Source organism: Apaloderma vittatum, unplaced genomic scaffold (genome assembly GCF_000703405.1).
Source record: "Apaloderma vittatum isolate BGI_N311 unplaced genomic scaffold, ASM70340v1 scaffold32692, whole genome shotgun sequence".
NCBI lineage: Eukaryota > Metazoa > Chordata > Aves > Trogoniformes > Trogonidae > Apaloderma > Apaloderma vittatum.
In genome coordinates this window covers 44,734-68,209 of record NW_009702665.1, presented here as the reverse complement: position 1 = coordinate 68,209, position 23,476 = coordinate 44,734, and the positions used below count along the sequence as shown (strand labels likewise).

Here is a 23,476-nt window from a genome sequence, read left to right as displayed (position 1 = left end):
AGACAAGAAGCTCAACGTGAGCCGGCAGTGTGCTCATGCAGCCCAGAAGGCCAACCCCATCCTGGGATGCATCAAGAGGAGTGTGACCAGCAGATCAGGAGAGGTGATTCTCCCCCTCTACCCTGCTCTTGTGAGACACCCCCCTCCTCAAATACTGAGTCCAGTTCTGGTGTCCCCACCATAAGAGGGATATGGATCGGTTGCAGTGAGTTCAGGAGAGCCACAAAGATGATCCAGGGGCTGGAGCACCTCTGCTACAAAGACAGGCTGAGGGAGCTGGGATTGTTCAGCCTGGAGAAGGGAAGACTCTGGGTGGACTTTATAACTGCCAGTACCTGAAGGGAACCAACAGGAAGGCTGGAGAGGGACTTTTTACAAGAATGTCCAGCGATGGGACAAGGGGAAATGGATATAAATTGAAGGAGAATAGGTTTAGATTGGATCTTAGGAAAAAATTCTTCAGTATGAGGGTGACAAGACTCTGGAATAAATTGCTTGGAGAAGTTGTGGGTGCCCCCTCCCTGGAGATGTTCAAGGCCAGGTTAGATGAGTCCTTGAGCGACCTGGGCTAGTTCTAGTTGAGAGGCAGCCCTGCCCATGGCGAGGAGGCTGGGTTAGATAATCTCTAAGGTCTCTTCCAACCTAAGATGTTCTGTGATTCTGTGATTCATACAAATCTACTCTGAATTGTCTTTTTGCCTGGGGAAAAAGAAAACAAAACCAATATAGATTCTGGATGTTTTTGAAGCACAAGATTTTCTTTGTGAAGGGATCTTTACTGTAGTATTTGATGTTAGGAAAGTGGCAGGAGCAGTGTCACTGCCCTCGGCTGGGTAGGTAACAGCCCAAGCACCTGTTTCTAGCAGTTATATCACCTTGCCTGCTCCTTGCTAATACGTTGCCCTTCAGCAACTGCACCTGAACTTCCACTGGTGGAGCTATAGCTTCTTCCCTCTGTTCTTACTGATTAATGAGAGTCATCACTCCCTTTGCTCTTTAATATCTCCTTTGTGTATTGGTAAGACTCACTAATCTCTTCAGTTTACTTTTCCAGGGCTAAACAGGATCCAGCTCTTTACTTATAGGACAGGTTCTGTTTTCTCCTGAAATACCTCATTTTTATGCCTTAAATTTTAAAAATAATTATAGGTCAAATAACATTTGCTCAAAATTTTAAGGCTGAATATAAGCAATCACTAGGCTTATGGTAGCACAGACCGAACACCCTTTTCATATTGATGCCTTGTCACTTACAGTTGTGAAAAGCTTCACCCCTATTGCTCCATTTCCTCTGAACTGCATGCACTAAACAGAATTTAAGATGCAAAATACATTATTTCATTTTTACAACCATCTCCTGGGAAACTCGTCAAAAATCCACCCATTAGATCCCGTGACAGCAACTCCACTTCTGTGTATTCCAACTGTTTCATCAGAAATGAGAAAATAGCTATTTGTCTCTAGTCTTGTCATGTGTCTGGATCTCTCAGAAAGGTTATTCCTAATCCAGATCCAGACCAGTGGGCCTTTTGAGTAGCAAATCATTTGAAAAGATCTGTCCATGTGGCTGAAAGGCATCACAGAACTTCTTTCATAATCTGTTTTAAGCCTTGCTCCTACAAGGACTGAACAATCGCACTAGACTCCAGGAAAATATGTGCAAGTTTGCTTTGGTACTAAAATATAATACACACGTGTATTTGTTGCATTTTTAAACTGTTTCAGAGAGCGAGCATCAAAAAACTAGATCAAGAAGAGAAAATTCAGTTTTAAAATTGTCATGTGCTATACTTAAATCCATTTATTTGGATTATGCCATAGCTTCTCTGTAACATGCAGTTTATTTTTCTCAAGGGAAATTTCTTCACTTGAGATTTAAATAAAGAAAAGAAAAAGATTCTCAGTTTCATTTAAAGGGTTAGGGCTGTTGTGGAATGCTCAATGGCATTAACACTTCTACAAACGGCATTATGCGCTTTGTTCTTTCCACCTGAGCAGTTCATCTGTCTGAGTGGCGATTATCTACTGAGAAATGCGAAGTGGTTTGTGTTGTGTGCTGGAGAGTTTCTCAGTATTTGCTGCATGCTGATTAGATGAAACCCAATTCTGTGTTAGTGTTTCAGTTCAGGAAGTAATTCCAGTTCAGGGGTTTTATCTTCCCTTCTTTCAAGTTCTTCATTACACAGTTGGAGTCCAGTCTTAGGCTAGTGTCAGCTGTGATGAAACCAGCAAGCTTTAGCAATAATAAACATGTAGATTGTTGGAATTACTTTTGCCTCTTAAGAAAACTCATTCAGCAAATCACTTAATGACACCAGGTGTCACCAGGTGAGTAGAAAGTGCAGCATGTAAGGGAACAAGTCACCTGGACTTGTGTGTGAACAAGCATCAAGACTTTATTTCAGGAGCGAATGAAGTGGGTGTATGTTTTGTTTCTTTTTTGTTTGTTTGTTTCTCTATTTTTTAAAAAAATGAAAGTGAATGAAGGACTGCTGCTGTGTTTAAAAGAAAAAAAAAGGTGTGAAGGATGGCCTTCCTAAGCTTTACTTTTTTGTACCTGTTCAGGTACGCAAAATTTGTTTTGCATGCATGCAGGCTCGTATTTGATCTGTTTATGGTGCAGGAGACACCAGCAGTGTTTCTCTAATACTTAATCAGTGTGTGACAGCAAGTAATCGTTTAGGTGTTGAGCCTGTGAATATTTGCCTCAATGGTAAATAAGGGAAATCATACCAGAACTGAACTCGAATTTCTCTCTGCATAGATAACTTTATTGGACAAAACTGTGTTTTCTACCATCAGAAGTATTAATATTCAAAAGTAACTAGACAAACACATGTTCCTATAACATAAATTACAAGAATTTATAAGAGTAAATACAATTTCTATCTATTGTTTTCTTCTGTAAGCAGCATTTGGCGTCTTGCAAGTTGAAAAGGGAGGGATCATCAGCTTCTTGGAGCAGCATTAATTGTTTTCTTTTGGCTATAAATTTGGGAACAAAATGATTAAATTAACTGGAGAAGAAGGGAAAACTCAAATAAAAAGGCACTTACATTTACTGCATTTTGCAGGCTTGTTTTCAGGAACAAGGTATGTCTCTTGAGACTTTGTTTCTTGTCATTTTATAGAGCTCTGGCCTTTTAACAGTACTGCTTTAATGACTTGTTCTTGGGGTTCTGAGTTGGTATCAGCGCTTGCCATGAAAACAAGCCTGTTACAAAGAGGTCAGGTTTCACAAGACAGCAATAGACTTGTAAAAACAGATTTTACTGGAACGAATAAAGTCAGAATTAACAAGAAACCAGAGATTTGCATAAAGAAACAAGATACAGAAGGAGCAAGTATTGAGCTAAACTGATAAACAATGTTTAAATTTAGATTAGAGATAAATGGGGATTTTTTGTTTCTAAAACCACATTTAGTGAGTTAGGAGTTTTTCTCAAGATTTGTACAGTTCTCTGTTCTGACTTTTGCCATCTTTAAGGATTAATTATTTGAGGAAATACATTGTTGCTGCTCAGGTGGAAAAATGTTCATAAATATCAGCTTCAATTAACAACTTTCATTGGACTTTCTAAATAGTACAGCTGAATCTCTTCTTGCTTGCTATTCTGATGACGTTTTGCATTCTGTGAAATACTAGTTTTCCCCAGTTTCTTTTGTAGTTCCTGAGGGTGTTGCTTCTGTCTGTAATCTTCTGCTGTAATGTAATGGATGTGTGGAAATAAATTGTTGGGTAGATGGTTGGACTAGATGATCTTAGAGGTCTTTTCCAACTTTTATGATTCTATGAAATAATTCTTTTTATATCCATGAATGAAAACCAGATACTGTGTTTCTGTTATCTCACTCTGTTCCTTTATATAATCGTACCATTATAAGAATATTCTGGGTGTGATTTTATAGTTCCTATGGAGATGAAACTTTTAAAGGTGTGTAGGAGCTTTGCTTTGGTAAGATTGGATAATTACCCTTCTGACTTGTTAAAATGTTTGCTCTTCTGCTGTTGGCTGTGTGGTGCGGCTCTGCTACTGATGGCTCTGAAACTCACATTGCAACTGAAGTTGATTTGTGTTGTCCTGATTATCTATGCCTTTGTTATGTTCCTAGAGATTTCATTTTGAAAGCTAAGTGGACTTGCTTAGTTTGCTACATCATACTTCCAGTAAACAGATGAAGAATGCAAAGCACCATGTTTTCTGTTAGAAAATGATATGTTGATATGGTTTAGGGGTGATATGGTTTAGGGGTGAACTTGTAGTGTAGGGTTAATGGTTGGACTCGATGATCCCAAGGGTCTTTTGCAACCTGAATTGTTCTATGATTCTATTCTATGAAAATCTGTCAAGAACAGCACTAGGGAAATATTACTCTGCCTCCAGGTGAACACAGCTCTGTGTAGTAAGGAATTAGAACAGAGAACAAGGGAAAGGAGGAAATAAGCCTGGATGCCTTTTCTTTTTTTTTTTCTTTCTCCCTTTTCCCTGTCCCCTCCCTCTTTTGTAGAGGAGAACTACAGGAGAGTACGACTGCTTCCAATTCAGGAGAAAACAAATCCAGAAAGTTGAGAATTATGGGAACAACTAGTGTATGTTCATGTTATTTGGCTTGCACTGAGGCTTTCTGTTCTGTGAAACCACACTCTGTAGGTAGGCAGAAAACTCTCCCAATGATTCCTTAGCCATAAAAAAATCTGTTTGAGAACTGTTCTTGTGTCTCTCCCCAACAGCCTATAAATATAAGACTTCTGTTGTAACATTTATGCAAGTTCTGGGGTTTTTTGTTTGTTTCTTCCTTAACCTGGTACTGCTCAAAAGTGTGAAAGAAATAACAAGTGGAATGCAGGGAGCGGGGTTAAATTCTGCTGGTGGGAGAGGCTAGTTCTGTCTGCAGTTGAGGGTGGGTTTGGGACAGACTGCAGAATGTGCTGGGGCTGTGGGGACCCACTGCCAAAAGCATGGGTCTGGTTGTAAAAACAGATACCAGGAGCATCTTTGTCTGCGTTCTGGGGATCTGAGTCTCAGCTGAAGCGCCAGACAGTTTCCAGCAGCCACAGTGGTTGCCTCCTGTCGCTGCAACTGCTTTCTGGTGGTTTTGCTGTACAAGGTGGTTGGGTTGTCTTGTTAATCACAATCTTAGGGAGAGCCGTTCACAAAACTGCTACACTTCACTCTGCTGGCATGATCAGGGTGCTGGTGCACCTACAGGGATACAGAGCATAAAAAGGATTTATTCTGACCTGGAAAGTGAAATAGGTATAGTAGTAATATGAATCTTTAGGTTATGTAGTTAGGCCCGTGTTAGGAGTTAATATGTGCATGGAGAGGAAAGCAGCCAGCTGATGTCACATTTCCCTCACACTCCAAAATTAATCTATTGATGCTGTGCAATAGTATCAAAATGATGGAGGGGAGTCTTTGTTAGAATGATGTGCATCAGGTACTGTATAAGTCCTCTATGCAGAAGGACTTTATTGTGAACATAATCTAGAGTAAATAGGACAACAAACCATTTCAATTAATAAACAAGTAAAATAGAGGAATTCTTTCAACACCAAACTTGAATGTTAAGAGATGGGTAACATACTCATACTGGTTTATCTATTAAAATCATGTTTTTGCATAATTTATACAAGAGGGGAAATTCATTTGAAACCTGATTTTTTAAAAAATAAGTCAGTACCGTTGAGTTTATGCAGAGATTTTTCTGTCTGCAGTAACAGTGGATGGAAATATGTGTGGAATTATTTGTGTTGTGGATTATCCAAAAGGACTTGCCTTGTTAGAGTTATTCTTTCTGTTAATTATTTTGTAAGTAGCAGTAAATAAACAGTTAATTAGAGGGATTTGTATTTCTTTTCCTTTGACTTTTATTTTCTGAGCAAAGAAAGCCAACTACTGATCAATTTTTTAGGTGTCTATTAGTGGGAAGGTATTTATTGATCTGCCACTTCAGTTACCTCAACTTTGTGAACTCCTGAAGTTGTAAATGCTCAAAATTACATTGATGCTCTGTACATCAGGCATCTGCTTGGTAACTGCTCAGACTGTTGGGATTAAAGTATTCTTACGTGACTGAAATTATCTTGAGATTTTTTTTGTTTTCTTTTCTTTTTTGTATCAGTTGTGAACTTGTACAACTCTGCAAATGCTTTTACTAAAGTGAGTTCTTCTAGAGGACTAGAACACGACTGTCACAAACTGATTATTGTTTCAGAAATTTTCTGCTGCAGTCAATTTTTTTTTAAGTGTAGTAGGACCAGCCTCAAACTAGTTTAATTGACATGAACTTATGAATGATATGCTTTCCAGCTGCATGACAGTCAATTTGTATGCTTAATTCCCTTTGAAAGTGTAATTTTCATTGAAACATTTGCTGAATTAGGGTAAAGCAAATTTATTTTAAGTAAACCTTCAACCAACAAAACCATGCTATTGAGCAAAGTCAACAAGGTGATTAGACCTATGTTTCTTTGCATATATAAAAGAAGACTATTTGAAGTATTTCTGGGTATTTTTGCAAACTGATGTGTGATCTGGAGTTTGGTTTAGCCAGGAGTTTTTCCTTGCTTTAGTCCTTTAAATTCAACGTTCTTTTGTTTTTAGCCATTTCTGCATTTGAAGTCCAGCCACTTTCAACTGAGGTCCAAGAAGGTGGAGTAGCTCGATTTGCCTGTAAAATAACAGCAAACCCTCCTGCCACTGTGACATGGGAAGTGAATCGAACGACTTTACCTTTAGTCATGGACAGGTAGGTAGAGTTACACGTTTTAGAATGTCGTTTGTTTTCTGTGATAATTTTGAGCCTGCCACAAGAAGAAAATCTGAATACTTGCAGTGCCTTTACATTAAAGGTTCTGTGTGTATAGTACGACAGCTAATAAAATAGCTAGTAATAGTTATGTTGTTAATGAATTTTAAGTAGGTGTTACGAGGGCAGTCCAGAATCACCTGCTTTTGTCTCCACAGTAGCCGTTGACTAAGGAATTGTTATTGGTGAATTTTGTATGTGAGTCATCCTCAAGAATGGGAGTTGCTGTGGACTTTGGCTGTGGAGGTGCTTTGAATTAGTGAGATTGCTTTCACAGAAGAATTGATGCTGAACCTGATTTTCTTTCAAGGGCCAATAAAATTTTATGTATAGAAAATTGAGTTAAAACACTTCATGCTTGGGAAATTCTGCGCAGGGAGGCTTCTCTGGAAGTGATTAACTTGAAGCATACAGCCTGCTCCTTGCTAGATTCTTTCCCTGTCCAGATTGTATTTGTTGAACCTACTCCCATCCTTCTCAACAAGTAACTTCTGTTGAACATGTCTAAGATACCGAGCATACAAAGGAAGGTAAGAAGAGAAAGATGGAATTTGAAAGCATAGGTGGATTTTCAGGAATTGTATACCAGTTATGCCAGTATCTCTGAAACTGCAGCCAGAAATCGCCCAACCTGAGTAGTATAAATGTAACAGCTGTCTAAAGAAGGTTGGGATGGTTGCTTACAAGAGCAGATCTAAGTAAATTCCTCTGCTCTTGTCGTGGTGCTGGTGCAAATCTTGCCGGTAGTTCAGAAATGCAGGGAGGCGAGTCATGTGTAAGGAATGTTTCTGCCTGCTGGTCCCAGCTAGGTGTAGCAATATCTGTAAATTAAATAGTTAATTCTGTGATGGTGTTCCCTGGCTAAATGTTTGTCTACATTTCTTTTTTTATTTTATTTCTGTGACAGGATAACTGCTCTGCCTACAGGAGTTCTGCAGATCTATGGTGTTGAACAGAAGGATGCTGGAAATTATCGATGCGTTGCCACAACAGTAGCCAATAGACGTAAAAGCACTGAGGCAGTGCTGAGTGTTACTCCAGGTACTCACCGTGTGAGATTTTTTTCAACAACATTATATTCTTTTTGTACATTATAACAAACACACATGCGTTGAAGAGCTGTAACTGGGCTCTGAATCACTTGCCCAAATAATAATTTTGCTTGCTTATATCTTCTGGCTAAAATGCTGTTCAGTGTAAGTTTCCACAATTACTGAAATTTGTTGTAAATTTAATGTTTAAGCATCTTTTTTAAAGATAATGTTTTATTTCATATTTAATTGAGGCTTTGTTTAATTGTTCTTATTTTCTTTGATTTTTTTTCCCCCTCTAAAGCCTCAGACTTGAAGCCTTTCCACAAGCCATCTATAATAGCTGGTCCTCAAAACATTACAGCATCTCTTCATCAAACTGTCATACTGGAGTGTGTAGCCACAGGGAATCCAAAGCCAATCATCTCTTGGAGCCGGTTAGGTAGGTCTTAAAGTTATAGCATACGACCTTCAGCCTGTGGAGAGGAAATGAAACTGGAAAGAAAGGATTTCAGCAATTAGGTTGCTGTTCTGAGGCTTCAGGTAGTTGGTAACGATTAGTAGGTTAGGGTAGGATAAGTGAAACACTTCTAGTTGCATACTTCCATACTGCTGTTAAGAAGCCCTGAGGTTTTCTGAGGCTTTGGACTTCCCGCTTCTGCTGTCAATCCTGCTCTGCCCCCAGCACAGTGTGGGCAAGGCGCCGGGGAGGTGGTATTGACCTCCTTAGCAGTGCTGACCTCCAGGGATCTGTGATTTGGAGTAGGATCAATGGTGAGTTCAGGCAGGTTGGAGTGTTGCATCCTGTGAAACAGTCCTGTAAATGTTTTTCCCCATCTTCTTCTTAAAAACACTGTGTGAACGTGATCTGGACCTTGTGTTAATAGGTATAGTTAATATCTCTGCTTCTATTCTGACATGTACCTAAATGTGAAAGTTGAGACTGTAACTGTAGAAGCAAATAATGAAAAGTTTTCCCACATTTTTATTTCTAAAAGTGGGAGAAATAAACATATCTTTCCTGGTTGATTCCGTTGCTCTTAGAGACAAACAAGTAAGAAAAAAGTTACCTAACAGTCATAGAGCATTTGCTGTGACAATGGAAGAAAATATATGGTAATCAAATATACTTATTTTATCCCCAGCTTAATTCAGAAGGAGATAGATGATCCTTGTTTGTAAAGATGTTGTGGATGTTGGTAGTGATGAACTGAATCATAGTGCAAGGCATTGCGGAGGCTAACTGGTAAAATGGCATTAGTTTTTCAGGTTTGATGTTGAATTTCAGATATAAACCACTTACCAAGTGGTGAGACCCAGCCGTCTGAATGGTCAGATAACTAGAGTCATTGCAAATGCAAAATGGAAACCCTGGAAAGCTCGTCTGTGATTTTCCTTTGCATCCTTTGACGTTTCAACTCTAATCTATGCCATTATTGCCTAGGCAACCCAATTTAGGTAAGTTATTTAGATACATCGGCCAGCTGTGTAACTGTGCTTCTCCCACTCTCTCACAGACCATAAATCCATTGATGTCTTCAATACTCGTGTCCTTGGAAATGGGAACCTCATGATCTCCGATGTAAAGGTGCAGCATGCAGGCGTGTACGTCTGTCGAGCCACGATTCCAGGCACACGAAACTTCACGGTGGCAATGGCAACTCTTACTGTGCTGGGTAAGCCTGCTTTGACTTTCACAGTGTATTTTAATGTCTTGCATATGTCTTGAGCTCTGCTGTGTGCTGGGCTGCATTTTTATCTCAAACATAGCACACCGAGGCCTGCAGGGAGAGATTGCAGAGATGAAACAGATCGCAGAACTGTGGCTGCCTTCATCCTTCTGTTGACTTAGATGAAAAATGTCAGATACTCAGCGTTTGAGTTCTAAACTAGCAGTTTATTTGCACATGGAGATTCTCAGGTGCAGAGTTTGCTCTGGGAAGTCAGACTTTCCTCACAGAAAATAATCCCGTAACAAAGTGGAAATATATGTGTGCTTCATGAGCAGTATCTTGTAGGCTGGAGTTGGATTTGCTTGTATTCATAAACACACGAACAAAAATGTGTAAAAGTGCAGATGGTATGTATCTTTAAACAAAGGAGCTTTATTTACATGGAACTTGCTTTCTGCTTGGGTATATGTGTATTTGAAGGGCCTGGAGAGGTTTGTGTGTGAAAAATTCATTATTATTCTGACTGTCCTTGCTTTTTTCTTTTCCTTGTTAATTATCTGTAGCTCCACCTTCATTTGTGGAATGGCCAGAAAGTTTAACAAGGCCTAGAGCTGGTACTGCTCGTTTTGCTTGCCACGCAGAAGGAAATCCTGCCCCTAAAATTTCGTGGTTAAAAAATGGAAGAAAAATACACTCCAATGGTAGAATAAAAATGTACAACAGGTAAGATTACAATTGCTGTATGATAGCTGTGCTAGTGATATGCTACCAAAGGATGGCATTGCAGTAGCTAAATATAGTCAAGTGAGAGATGACTCAAGTAAATGTGAAATGGGACATGAAATGTGGTTATGGATATTTCCTTGGCAGGAGGAATGCAGATTAGTCAATACCTAAAATCCTCAGCAAACCTTTTGTCATCACTGCCTTACCTGAGGGGGAAACCAAAGAGTTTCACCACAGAGTTGCTCTAGATTTACAATAGTGTAGTGAAGACCAGAGTCTTGCTAGTTGTTTGAGGCTCCATTTCACTACTTCTCTAGAGTGAGCAGCTCATATTAAAGAGTTGGTTAAGAAATGACAACCCTAAGGTTCTGCTCTTTGCAGACGAGGAGTAGATTTACAGGTTTGTTTTCACTGCGCCTGGCTTTGCAGGCATAAACATAAACATGGCAGGTTTTGAGGAATGCTTCATGTTGCTAAATTTCACAGTTGCATATCTGTTTCTAATAGAAGAGTTTGGAGCATGTAAGTCAGTTATACTTAATTCATGAAGCAGAGGCAAGCATTTACTGTTGTTGCGTTCTGTGAAGCTAAGTTTATCCAAGATGTGAGCTTTGTTTTTCCCCTTTTTCTCCCTTTTGCATTCAGTAAATTGGTGATTAACCAGATCATTCCTGAAGACGATGCCATTTACCAGTGCATGGCTGAGAACAGCCAGGGATCTATTCTCTCCAGGGCCAGGCTTACTGTAGTTATGTCAGAAGACAGACCCAGTGCACCTTACAATGTCCACGCTGAAACAATGTCAAGCTCGGCGATCCTGCTAGCATGGGAGAGGCCACTGTATAATTCAGACAAAGTGATTGCGTATTCTGTGCATTACATGAAAGCAGAAGGTAAGCAATTTGATTTAAGTGCTGCTTAACTACTTGTCTATGGTAAGAACTTGGACGTCCTTGCAAAGACTGTTGAATTGGAATGCTTCATAACCAGGACTGCATCGGAACATGCCAGCATATAAACGTGTTGTAATCAACAGGCATGCTCGGCGAAAAATGCTTTTGCTACATCATCTCATCTCTGGAACTGAGTGTTCTTCCCACTCACCCTTGTCTGATCGCTCCAGTGAGCAGATTTTGAAGTTAGGAATGGACTTTAAAACCTGGGGCCTCCATATCACTATCTGGATTTTGCTCTGTCCTCAGCGGGAGCTTCTGCCTGCTCTCTTCTGTGTGTGCTGTGCAGGGAAGGAGAGAGCATGCAACAGGCTCCTGGAGGCTTGCAGAGTTGGACTTTTCACCAGAGATGGCTCCTCTGTCTACATCTCCGAATTCTTGTGACTTTACTGGCTTTCTTATGTTTTGGAGTAGAATAATTGATACTTTAGTGGCTCAGCTATCTTATCTTGGAACAAATATTGGCTGAACGGTAAAATCCACTCTCCTTTCACCCCTTGGTCTCCTACAATGAAAAAAGTATACTCAAACTCTAAAATATGCTGAAATAGCTGTGAAAGGTTTATTCTAGTTTCTGAAATGATATATAAATTCTTATATAAAAGAGAATGGATAGTTGGAATAAAAATGAGTAAGTAGACATTTTAAAATTCCTTGGGATTATGTAATTAAGTTAAGGTAATCTTTGAGGTGGTAGAAAACAGGCATTTTTCATAAGCAGGAGAAGCGATTGCCAAATGACTTGAAAATTTGTTAGCTGCGTGGCTTAAACTAAGCCGTGATGCAGCTCTGTTTTCTAGGAGTGATTTCTTTTCCATTTCTGTTCAGTAAGTGGTTTATTCAAGGACAGGACTGCAGATGCTCAGCTCTGTGTGGAATACCAGTCTGCCATCTGCTAAGCAGAGGACAGGAAGGACAGCTTAATTACTCTAATACTGAGGCAGGAATAGCTGCCTTTGCCTTTGCAAGTGGGATATTTCAGGACACAAGAGAATTTTGTCTGAAGGAAGGAAGGAAAGTTTGAAAAGATAATGAGGACAAGAGGTGCAGGAATTTACTCCCTAAGCTTTCAGTCACTGAGGTATTGTGCTCAAAACCCACTCTTAAAGCTAATATGCATAAAGTCACACTAGATAAGTTATCTGGGTAATTGTATATCCAGGGCCAGTGTAGAGAGCAGAGACTGCGTAACTTCAAAGAAAACTGGAAAACTGTCCTTAGGAAAGTGTATATTTGTGCAGAAAATACTCTTGCACTGTACTGAAAGGCGGTATCTTCTGAAATGTGTTTTCTGCAAAATCATTCTGCTTTTTTTGCTTGCTTATCCAAAAGTTGTATCTTATGAAGAGAGACTGTAGTTTGTCTTGGTTTAAAAACCAAAACAAACTGTAAACAAAAGCAAACAACTGACCAAAAAACTCTCATTTACTTGAACTTGCTTTCTCAAATATCCATTTTCTCATCTTGCCAGACTGCCTTGTGATATTTATTTAATATAGTGCAGCTTTGCATCCTTTTGAATTAGTAAAGAAATTCACACAGGGAAAGTGGGGAGGGCTGTGTTAAGAAGAGCAATTCAAGTGGTGGGAATCAAAATGTAGGTGATCTTCATGCATTTTTTCTTCGGTAATATGATCCGGTAGTACCAGAAGACATATAGCTTTAAAACCACTTTCGTCTCATTTTGTAGAAAAAATGTTGAGTTTCAAAGGCTAGTGGACTGTGCTTCTGTAAAAATAATTGCTTTCAAAGTGATTTATTAAGGAAAATCTTCTGATGTCATTCACACTGTACCAGGCCATAGGGATGCTAACATAGACTACTGTCATTGTCAAAAACTTATTTACTTTGTAAGAATTCTGGATAATTATGTATTAATGTAAATAGTTTGTATGAATGTATTGCTTTCATTACTCCTTTCAGCCTGTTTTTCCTCAGTCCACCCTCACATCTTGTTTCAGACCCTAATGAAGATTAAAAAAAATCTCAGAGGTATCTGAGTTAAGTAGAGTGTTAACTTCAAGCTCTTCTCATGTGTAACTTTATTTTATACATTTATATTCATATATTGTTGTCTTGTTTTAGTTAGCAAACACATTTTTCAGAGTGAGTAAAGAACATTTTATTCACAAAGAAAAACAGTGCTTGCTAAGTCTTGTAACTGGTACTGATGCTTATGATTCCTTAAACTTTCAACACAAAGGAAAACTGGAACATTCACTAAATGTATACAATTTTGTAGAGTGTTTTCGGTGTATTTCACAATGTGGTAGGTGTTTGAATACAAAAAATACCATCACTCCTTTAATTCCACAACTTGAGTATTCTAATGTTTCACTGTAAAAACAGGTTCAAGTCCTCTTCCCTATTTAAAAACAAAACAAAAAAAAGTTAGTGTTTTAATGAAGTTAGTTGAAGAAACTAACAGGTGTTTTTTTTGTGTTTTTGTTTTTTTGTTTCTTTAAGCAGAATGTTTTACATTCAAATCAGGGTCATAGTAGCAAGAGGAATAAGGGTCTGATGAGCGTGCATGTTGGAGTGTGTTAATTCCTTGTTAGTGATTTAGAAAAGGCACAAAGGGGACACTGATTGTGGTGGAAGGAAAGCCTTGTTCTCTATTATGGCTGTTTCATTAGGGCCTCTGCATGAGGCCTAGCAATCCATTCAATGAGAGAACAAGTCCTTTTAATTTGAGCTCGAGGATCTTGTTTAGCAGGTCAGAAATCGTGCCTTGCAATTCCTAATTAACAAGCCATTAACTAGTCTGTTGTGAGATGCCCGTAATCTTGTCTAATTAAAATGCTATCAAGTTAATTCATAAATGTGGGAAAACGTAATGGTGGAATTTGCCTTTCGTTTTGTTTATAAATTCAGTTGTGAAGAGGAGGAGCTGGCTCTTACAGAGTTTTGATTAAGTTGACATGCATTTGGTGTGGATTGTTCGTTAACACAGCAGCTTTCACCACACCTATTCCACTTTATAGCTGTCCTCTATAGGAATAAAGCCCAACAAAGACAAGGACTGCTGCATGCATTGCTATGCATATTTTAACGGGAATTGCTGTGATTTTTGTTTTTTTTTAACAACTTGCTAAGGAGCCAAACAGTTTCGAAGCTCATTCTCATCTGTTCTTATTGGCCTTTCTCCAAATTAAATTAAAAAAATCTCGTGTCAGTCAAATGTAATAGAATTTGCAGGGTTAAAATGAGATCCTTTTGCTGAATAAATTCTTTCTGTTTGTTTCTTTTTTTTTGCGGGGCGGGGGGTTGTTTTGTTTTTGATGGAGTGGAGCCCTCACATTCCTAGCAGTCTGCTATAGAAAGGCTCTGTAAATAGGTTTTGAAAAAACCTCCCTGACTCTAAACAAATAGATTTAGAAGCTTGCTATGAATGATAAGGCCATTAGAGCTTGTCTGTTGTGTTACTGTACACTAGGCACAGTTTGTTGTGACTAACTCTAAATAGGCTTTAGAATTGCATTCACCATCCCTTATTCAGGAAAATCCTGAAACACCATAATCTATAGCACAGCAAGACACAGTTACTCCTGTGCATAAAAGAGCTTTTACTGGGTAGGGTTGAAAAAATAGAGGTGGGCTGGGGAAGAACAAGAAATAACTTTCTAAGATCTTAGAGCCAAGATACTGTGATGTTTCCGGGTTGTAAGGAATTTTTGTTTGTGTAACCCTTGTTTTATGCCAGGTTTAAATAACGAGGAGTACCAAGTGGTCATTGGAAATGATACAACCCATTACATTATTGATGACTTGGAACCAGCCAGCAACTACACCTTCTATATTGTAGCTTATATGCCTCTGGGAGCCAGTCAGATGTCAGATCATGTGACTCAGCACACCCTTGAAGACGGTAAGACAAATCCCACTGATTTAGTGAGTGTTTTTGCTTGCACTGAATAGCAACCTGCAGTCCAGTGCTACCAGCTTTTCAGGATCCCAAATTTCCATTGGACAGAATTGGTTCTGTTTAACTCAAACCAGGCCACATCAGTAAGACTTACACACATGCACGATGAAGTCTGAGCCAGGTAATGAAAGGAATTAGAATAAAATAGCTTTCTGACAGGGCAACGTTGTATCTTACAAAATGTCTTTTTCTGCACTGAAAGACTTTTCATTAAATTGTGTAAATAACTGTTCTAGATCTTATAAGACCTTCCTCAGTATTGAGAATTGGATGATAGCCTAGGATTTAGTCTCTGTGACTCTTTCTTGGGCATTTGAAATGTGAATCAAACTGCAAACCTACTGCATCTTCTGCAAATTTTGCTGGAAAATTTGGAATAAATGTTTGCTACGCAAAAGAAATTTTTTTTTTGTCTATGTGTTGGTTAGTAGAATCAGAATTTCATAAAAGACCTTACTGACTTGTATTTGTGACTTCACTAATCTGGCAACAACAAACTGTTTAACATAGTTCATTAGAACTGATTAATAAATTCTGACAGGGTTAAGCTTTGGCAGCATGGAACCTTGCCAGTTCCAGTTGTCTGCCTGTCTCTTTGCTGGGAGTTACTACTCTCATTACATGGTGGGTGGAAGAAAACATGCACTGAGTCTTCAGCAGTGCAGGTGGTTGTCTATGCTGTCAGTTTAAGCTGCTGCTTCTAACCTTGACAGTCAGTTTGTCAGAATAGTAAGGTGCTGATTGCCTTTGATTACTGCTGGCAGCAATAAGAGAAGAAACTGTTGAGGGCATTACAGAAAGGGGCTTGCTAAAGCTATACTGCATGCAGAAGGTGAGAAGTTTGAGTGATGTCGAGTATCCTTAAACTAAACAAGAATCCACAAAACTTACTGTGTTATTTATTCTTATGTTACTGGCAGGCATGTAATCATAGGCAGATTTTTCCATCAGACGAGAATTTTCCATCTCTCTTCCCTGAGCTCAAAAGCTTTGTCTTTTCCTTTTTAGTTCCCTTGAGAGCTCCTGAAATTAGTTTGACAAGCAGGAGCCCTACAGATATTCTCATCTCCTGGCTGCCAATTCCCGCAAAATACAGGAGAGGGCAGGTGGTCCTGTACCGTCTGTCTTTCCGCCTCAGCACAGAGACCAAAATCCAAGTCTTGGAGCTTCCAGGGACTTCAGAGGAGTACCTCCTGGAAGGCCTGAGGCCTGACAGTGTGTACTTGGTTCGTATCACTGCTGCAACAAGGATTGGCTGGGGAGAGGCGTCTCTGTGGACTTCCCACCGGACTCCCAAAGCTACAAGTGTGAAAGGTAATTCTTAACATTGCCAGCAGCCCGGAGACGGGGTCAATTGCAGACTTCGTCTGAAGGCTACAGTTTTTGCTGGCAGGTAGTGCAAGGATGTGAAATAGTTTTTATCATTACACCTTCCTATGGTGGTGGATCTAGAAAATAGTGTTCTAACCATGATTCTGCACATAATCTGCAAAACTTTTTGATTCTTTTAATTAAATGCAGTTAATATATAGTTTTGGGATCAAAAGTTGAAGAGGAACTAATCTATCTTATGAAAGGCCTTGTATGTGACAGGAGAAGGAAAAGCTGATAAATTATTTTGGTGTCAATCTTTGATTGTTTCCACATGTTGATGTTCACATATTTGACATGGTGGCAGGAAACGTAAGTTAATGTCTGTGAGCTGCTTGAATGTTTTAGGTTCTAGACTTGTTTCCAGTGATAACAATTTTTCTTCTGTTCTACAGAATGTGAATAAAAAATCCAACAACCTCAAATCTCATTATTATTCAATGTAAAATACCTTTCTGCAGTGGGTACGTTACACATTAGCAGTGTGTACAGGTATTTAAAGGATCTGAGTTGATGTCTGTGTATCTGTATTACAAATTAAATGCACATCTTTTGAGTATGCAAATTGACTTCATATTTGAAGTCCAAGTTAAGTTGCTGTAATTCCACTTTGGATATTATTATTATTATTATTATTATTACTTAGCAATGTCATGCAGAAGAGCATTCAACTTTGTACGAAGAGCTTAAAAAAGATAGAGATTTGAATTTGTAACTTTATTTCTTGGCTGTAGTCCGCATCCAGCCACTTTGGATTTAGTTGAGCTTTGACTACCATAGTGAATTATTAGCACTTAATGGTGTATGATGTTACTGCTAATCACGTTTGCTCCGTCTCAATTTAAAACAGGATGTAATTTTTTGACTGTCTTTGTAATGCTTTTTCTTTGAAAACAACTACCTTAAAAATTTAATTAATTAATATGGAAAATGAAAAAATGTTTGTATTTTGATTTATCCTAAGTAAGTTGTTATATTGGCTTATAAGGAGTCAGACATTATAATAAAGAATTATGCGAGCACATAGATGATCTAGAATCAAAGTCTTGCGTGAACTTTGGGCATGCAGATTTCTGTGTGAAAATTAGTTGTTTCTGGAATATAAGGATATTATACATCTTTCTCTAAAATCAGCACCAAAGTCTCCTGAGCTGCGTTTGGAGCCCATGAATTGTACGACCATTGCCGTACAGTGGCAGCAGGACTCTGAGGACACTGCAACTATCCAAGGGTACAAGCTCTATTACAAGGAGGAAGGCCAACAGGAGAATGGGCCAATTCTCTTGGATGCCAGTGATCTCGAGTATACCGTCAGTGGTTTAGGTGAGTGTACAAAATATTTCTTAACTCTTCTGGAAGACAGCAAAGTTAAAGGACATCTTAGAGAGCTTAAATCATTAGACCTGTAAGGCAATGAGGTTAGGTTTGGCCATCTATTTTCCTAGCAATAAGCTTTGCAGGCCTGAGTTATGCTGCTGATGGAATAATCTTCTCCCAGAATGCGTGTCACACAACACTTAGATAACCAGATCTTGTAAATCTTGTGTGAGTTGGAAGGAGGACACCCAAGTACTTATCACAAGATACAGAACTTATGATTAGTAAATACCGCGCTAGTAAATGACACGCCTTGGTCACAGCTGTGCTGCGCACAGGCACTGCTTGCTCACTATAGTAGCGAATAGCCCTTGTGCACGTTATTCTGTTAATATTTTTAAGGAGTACTGTAAATATTTGCAGGGCTGAGCACAAAGATTGGAGCAGAGAGCCAACTGAGTTCCGCTGGAGTCTTCCTGCTAATCACCTGACTCTGTTTCCTCCTGTAGCTCTTGCAATGCGTATTAGTACAGATATGTTGGTATCATCGCTTCTGTTTATGTATATAACTGAGAATTTATTTCCTAAAAAGATGTGATCTATAGTGTAATCAGCAAAAGGAATATAGGACTCGACAGCTAGTGTTTGAAGTGTGTTGAGATAGTTTACTTAGAGTTAGTGTGGAGGATTAATCTTCACTAAATTCTCAAAACTGACCTGCAGTCTTAACTAGGTCAAATGGCCTCTTGACCATGCTCAGATATTCTCATCCACTGCATACAGTTGAGATACTATTTTAGGGGAGATTTGAGGAGAGCTTTCTGGTCTGTTAAGTGGACAACTGACCATCTGTGAACATTTCTAGCCAGAGCATCTGGCAGCAGCTGACTGTTTAAGAGAGCTGTAAAACAAAAGAGCAGTGGATTGAAAGAATGTGGTGTCTCTGTGTCCTAAGACATAAATGCTTTTTTTTGGTGTGTCTTTCCATTATGCAGTTACAAAGCAATAATTTCAGACACATGCACACTTATTAACCGTGGGATCCACATCATATGGATTTTCTCAGTACAGTAATCCTCCTCAGATTAAGATATTATTTTATAGAATTATGTTAGAATGTATGTTATCTGTGGGATTTTTTATTGTTTTTTTCTTTCCAGTAAGCGTTTAGATAGAGGAGAAAACAAAAGCCAAGTGATTTTGGGAAATTACAGCTTTAAAATGGTCACATTGTTAATAGTATTGCAAGAGGTGTGGGCATGGAAGAATTCATGGGTTTGAGATAACCATTCAGTCATGATGCATGTGATGTGTTGTTTATTCTTTACCATAATTCTAAGTATCTAAATATGGTGACTAAAACATCATCCATCACATATAATTTGAGTGCCATCATTTGTATTTTTCACATATGCGTACTTTTTGCTGCCATAGGTTAGATCCACTGAAGAGAATTTTTTTCAAATAACTTCAGTAGAAATCTTTGGGTTTTGTGTTGTTGTTTGTTTTTTTTTTTAATGTGATGTGTTGACTTATTTGAAGTGTATATCAAATATGGGAAGTTTCCCTCTGTAAGTTTCTTTGCTGGTTTCTTATTTTTGTTTCCTTAGTAGCATTTACAGAAAAAGGCATTCATTGCTACAGCTACAAAAGACTCACTTGGCACAGGAAATTTGGTTAGGGCATGATTTTCCACTGCTAAGATGATTACATACATTTAAGCTTGAAAAGTTCACACAGACTTTACACAGTGACAGTGCCTTTCTGACTACTCTATTTGCCTCTTGAGAAACTACCTGTTTGAAATAGTTGTGCATATTAAATTATTTCCTAGAAAACAGTACACAACCCAACATACCAACATATTTTTAGCCTGTGGCAGCTGCACATGTGGAGAATATAGCAGGTAAAATTCTACGCAATATATAAACTCACAAAGACTGTAGCAACATCCTTGCATTAAGATGTGACTGGTTTGCTTTTCTTTTTATTTCTTGTGAATAATTGAAATAATTTGTGCAAGATTAATTTATTTATTCATTTCAGATTTAAAATATTACTTATAACGAAGTTGTCCTACCTGCTAGAATTTGAGCTAAAACAAGGCAAGCCAGCACTCTAGGTTTTGTGGCTGTGGTAACCTGAATCTTCATGAACTGGACAGAGCCCTGAGGACTAATGTTCTGTCATCCATTTCCCTCTCCTGAGGACACTAAACTACTGATTTATTGACAGCCTTTTAGAATAAATGTCTTCATTATGAGCTACAGGAATTAGTAGAATACTGCAACTGTGAAACCTGAAGGGGAAAGGTGTGTTTTAGACTTTTGGTTTTCTGTATGTTGGATAATGTGGTCAAAAGAAGAGGTTATTCCTCATTTGGAAGACTATGCTAATGGTACTACGTTCTTCCCAGTGGCAAAAATGGAGTAGTTTCTCGTGCATTATCTGTTGCCACTCAAGTTACATGGCTTCCAAACACTCCCTCTTCCTGGCTTGGTTTGTCATGACGTAAGGCTGCTCTACCATTCCCTGTTCCCTTGCGTGGTTAATAAACTGAAGATAGACTTCTAGTGACATTTGGAGCACATCAATATGTCTCTCCATGGAACTTTCTGCAGCTATTGGTATAACTGCTGACTGTGCAAAATCTGTGTATTTGAAGAAGATGGTTCACTTTCTCTGTGGCAATTGAAGTGCATCACAAAATCAGAATTCATAATATTCTCTAATCAAAGAGAACATTAGCATTGATATTGTCAGCACTGTTGATTGCATTGATTGTTTATAACATTGATATAACTACTATAAATGACTTGCAAATGTCTACAGAACTCTTGATGGATAGGTAAAGCAGAATCAATCAGCAATGCTAGTGTAAAATAGGTTGCAGTGACTGAATGTGAAATATAACAATCTGAATATAATGCTGTATGTTTAAATCTCTGCTTCGTTCCTACCTTGTTTTTTGAGAACTGACCTCTCTAACTCTGGCGTGGGTCTACCCAGTTCTGTGTATTTTTAAACTGGATTATTTAGCATGATAGTCACCATGTAAATAGAATTAAATGATCTGATTAGAGTCAGGGCTGCCATTCTCAAAATAAATATGCGCAGCTTCACATAGACTTTTGTTTGTGTTAAAGGCCTTGGCATTTATTTTTCAATAGCAGGCCATTTCCTAGTCCAGTGTAAAAGTCCATTATTACTTGACTTTGCCACAAGAGCAGACCCTTGGGTGCATACCATGAATTTTTTGCCTCTATTTTTAATTCCTCCTTTGCTTCCTCCTGCTCTAGATGGTTTTCTCTAACAGAAAGTCTTCCATTGTGAGACTTGATGAGTCTGCTGGTCCAGGTTCTGTTTCCATAATGTTTCAGAATGTGTGCGTTCAGAAGCTGAGAAGCTGAAGTGAGTTCTGCTGGTGGAAGAGTTTCCGAACCTTCTTGCTGTGCAGCAGGAGAGGGATTGGCAAGGCTTGAATGTTAAATGAAAGGAAGTGTCCAGAGAACCTCATCTCCCTTTTTAAATATCTTTGAATTTTTTCTTTTTAAAAGAGTACTTTAAGCATTTGTGTATGCATCTCTACCTCAGTGTTGTTGGTACTTCCTACTGTGCTGGATGGACTGTTTGCCTGACACAGCTCACTGTGCGTGCAGCTGTATGGCCAGGAAGGTAGAGCAGTGACTCAGAAGAACCCATTTTAAGCTTATCTGGTTTGTTGGATCCAGGAGCTAGGTTGTCATACTGATAGGAATGTCATCCTGGAACCTACATCTAGTGAGAATAAAATAAAATTCAACTCCTTAGTTAACAAAATTCAGTTCAGATGCTGTAATACAAGGAAGCTGTTCTTCAAGCTGCTCGGAAGGCTCCCTCTCCGATATTTTATTTTTCGGCTCTTACCATGCTAGTAAGTAATGAAACGAGTGCCACTGGGATGGGGGAATGGGAGGTGTTCTTGTGCTGTTAATGTCTTCTATGTTTGGAGAGAGGAAAGCAAGAATTCACTCAGCTAATTCATTCTTCTGTAGTTGCTCTCCAGGCGCTGTAGCACCCTGAGTGGTGGTAGTTAGGGTGAGGATTTCAGAAAGTTGCACTTTAGTGACAAAGCTAACATAAACGCGCACGAAACCCTGAGGCAAGCAGGGTATGTCAGAGGTGTGCGAACCTTAGGTGCTCTTTTGTTTCTGTTGCATGTGAGATGATGGTATCGCAGTAAATAACCGTTTGTAGGGGATAGAAAAACTGGTCTGTTGGCTTTGGCAAAAAGGCCTCGAGCGTGGGAGCCACATCCCGGGGCCTTTGGCTGGTGAAGGTGCCTCCCCAGGAGAGGCTGCAGAGCGCAGTGTCCGGCGCTGGCAACTGAGCACCACTGGGCGCCCGGGGCCCGGGACACTTGCAGAGCCCAGGTGACTGGGCAGAAACTGCCCAGTGATCTGATGGCCGTGACATGGAGTCCATCTGCTTTAAAATAAAAAATTGTTTAGTGCTTCCTCTGAGGGTCGGAGAGACTGACTGCAGGCTCTCTCTCTGGGAAAGCTGATTCTGTGCCGACTGGGGTAATCTAAGCTGTTTAATGGGAGGGGCTTTACAACCCCTTGCTGCCTGTCTCGCCTAAGTTTTACATTACCTAGTGGCATTTTCCCCTGCTTCAATCTAGTTCTGTTGGAAAAATGATTAGATTATGTCAGACTCATTTGTGCAACTCCCTCCAAAAAATTTGGTCTTAGTCAGAAAAGCTTTCCTGCCAGGGAGCTCTTCTATGTTCAACCACTTTCTGGTTGCAGAGAGGAGAAATAAGAATAAGTACATTTCTCTGCCCTCCTTTACTTGCACAAAATTTCCAAGTGAAGAACCTATCAAAGTCTAAATGACACAAGGACACATTGTGTGACCCTGCATGGCACTCTCCTCTGAAAAGGGGGCTTGTGCAGAAGAATTAGCCAGCTACCAACTACACCTAGCACTCCCCCAGAGACTTGGCCCTGAATCTATTTATATCGCATTACAGCGGTGGTTATAGCTAAGCTTTAGTCCAGGACAGCAAACATGACAAGGTGATTCTACAGTCTGTAGAAATTATTGAATAAAGGTATTTAAGAAGAGACAATGCAAATAATTTCTCCTATTAAACTGCCTGACGCATGTCACCCAAGTGACTTGTCTCTTGTAATAATTCTGTAAAAGTGCTTAGGAAATTTTGTAAAGCAGTTGATACAGTGGTCACATATGAAGGAGTGGTTTCGTTTGCACCATGCTGCAAGTGGATGTGCTAGGAAAATGTAAATTTTAAAAACATAATGACACTTTTGGTAGCTTTGATGACATCTTTCTTGCTAAGAACTGCAAATGCTGTGACATTGAGAAGGAATGTTGTAAGAGCATTACATGTGTTAATGTAGTTATTTCTGATACCTAGTGCTATAATTTCAATTTTATCCCAGATTTTGTTGGTGTCAAAATGCAGTCTTGCATACCTGTATCTGAAAAATCTGGGATATCCAAAATTGTGTATGTGGGAATTGATATTGCTTTTTGGTTATAAGTTGCTATGGAAATTTAACTTGAATCATAGAATGGCCTAGGCTGGAAGATGATTTAATCCAGCCTCCCTGCCGCCAGGGACGCCACCTCTTGACTAGCTCAGGCAACACATGGGGACAA

General features: G+C 39.1%; 1 protein-coding gene across 1 annotated transcript in view; it reads left to right on the top strand.

The window, feature by feature from the left end:
• PRTG (protogenin) overlaps nucleotides 1-23,476 on the top strand; it is a gene marked incomplete at its 5' end in the record, with an annotated part of 79,364 nt that overhangs the window by 24,073 nt on the left and 31,815 nt on the right. Inside the window, 9 exons of the mRNA XM_009864317.1 lie at nucleotides 6,609-6,753; nucleotides 7,721-7,854; nucleotides 8,149-8,286; nucleotides 9,362-9,520; nucleotides 10,081-10,240; nucleotides 10,889-11,136; nucleotides 14,900-15,064; nucleotides 16,130-16,435; nucleotides 17,627-17,815. Of these exons, the coding sequence (XP_009862619.1) occupies nucleotides 6,609-6,753; nucleotides 7,721-7,854; nucleotides 8,149-8,286; nucleotides 9,362-9,520; nucleotides 10,081-10,240; nucleotides 10,889-11,136; nucleotides 14,900-15,064; nucleotides 16,130-16,435; nucleotides 17,627-17,815 (1,644 nt within the window). The remainder of the gene's footprint in view (nucleotides 1-6,608; nucleotides 6,754-7,720; nucleotides 7,855-8,148; nucleotides 8,287-9,361; nucleotides 9,521-10,080; nucleotides 10,241-10,888; nucleotides 11,137-14,899; nucleotides 15,065-16,129; nucleotides 16,436-17,626; nucleotides 17,816-23,476) is intronic.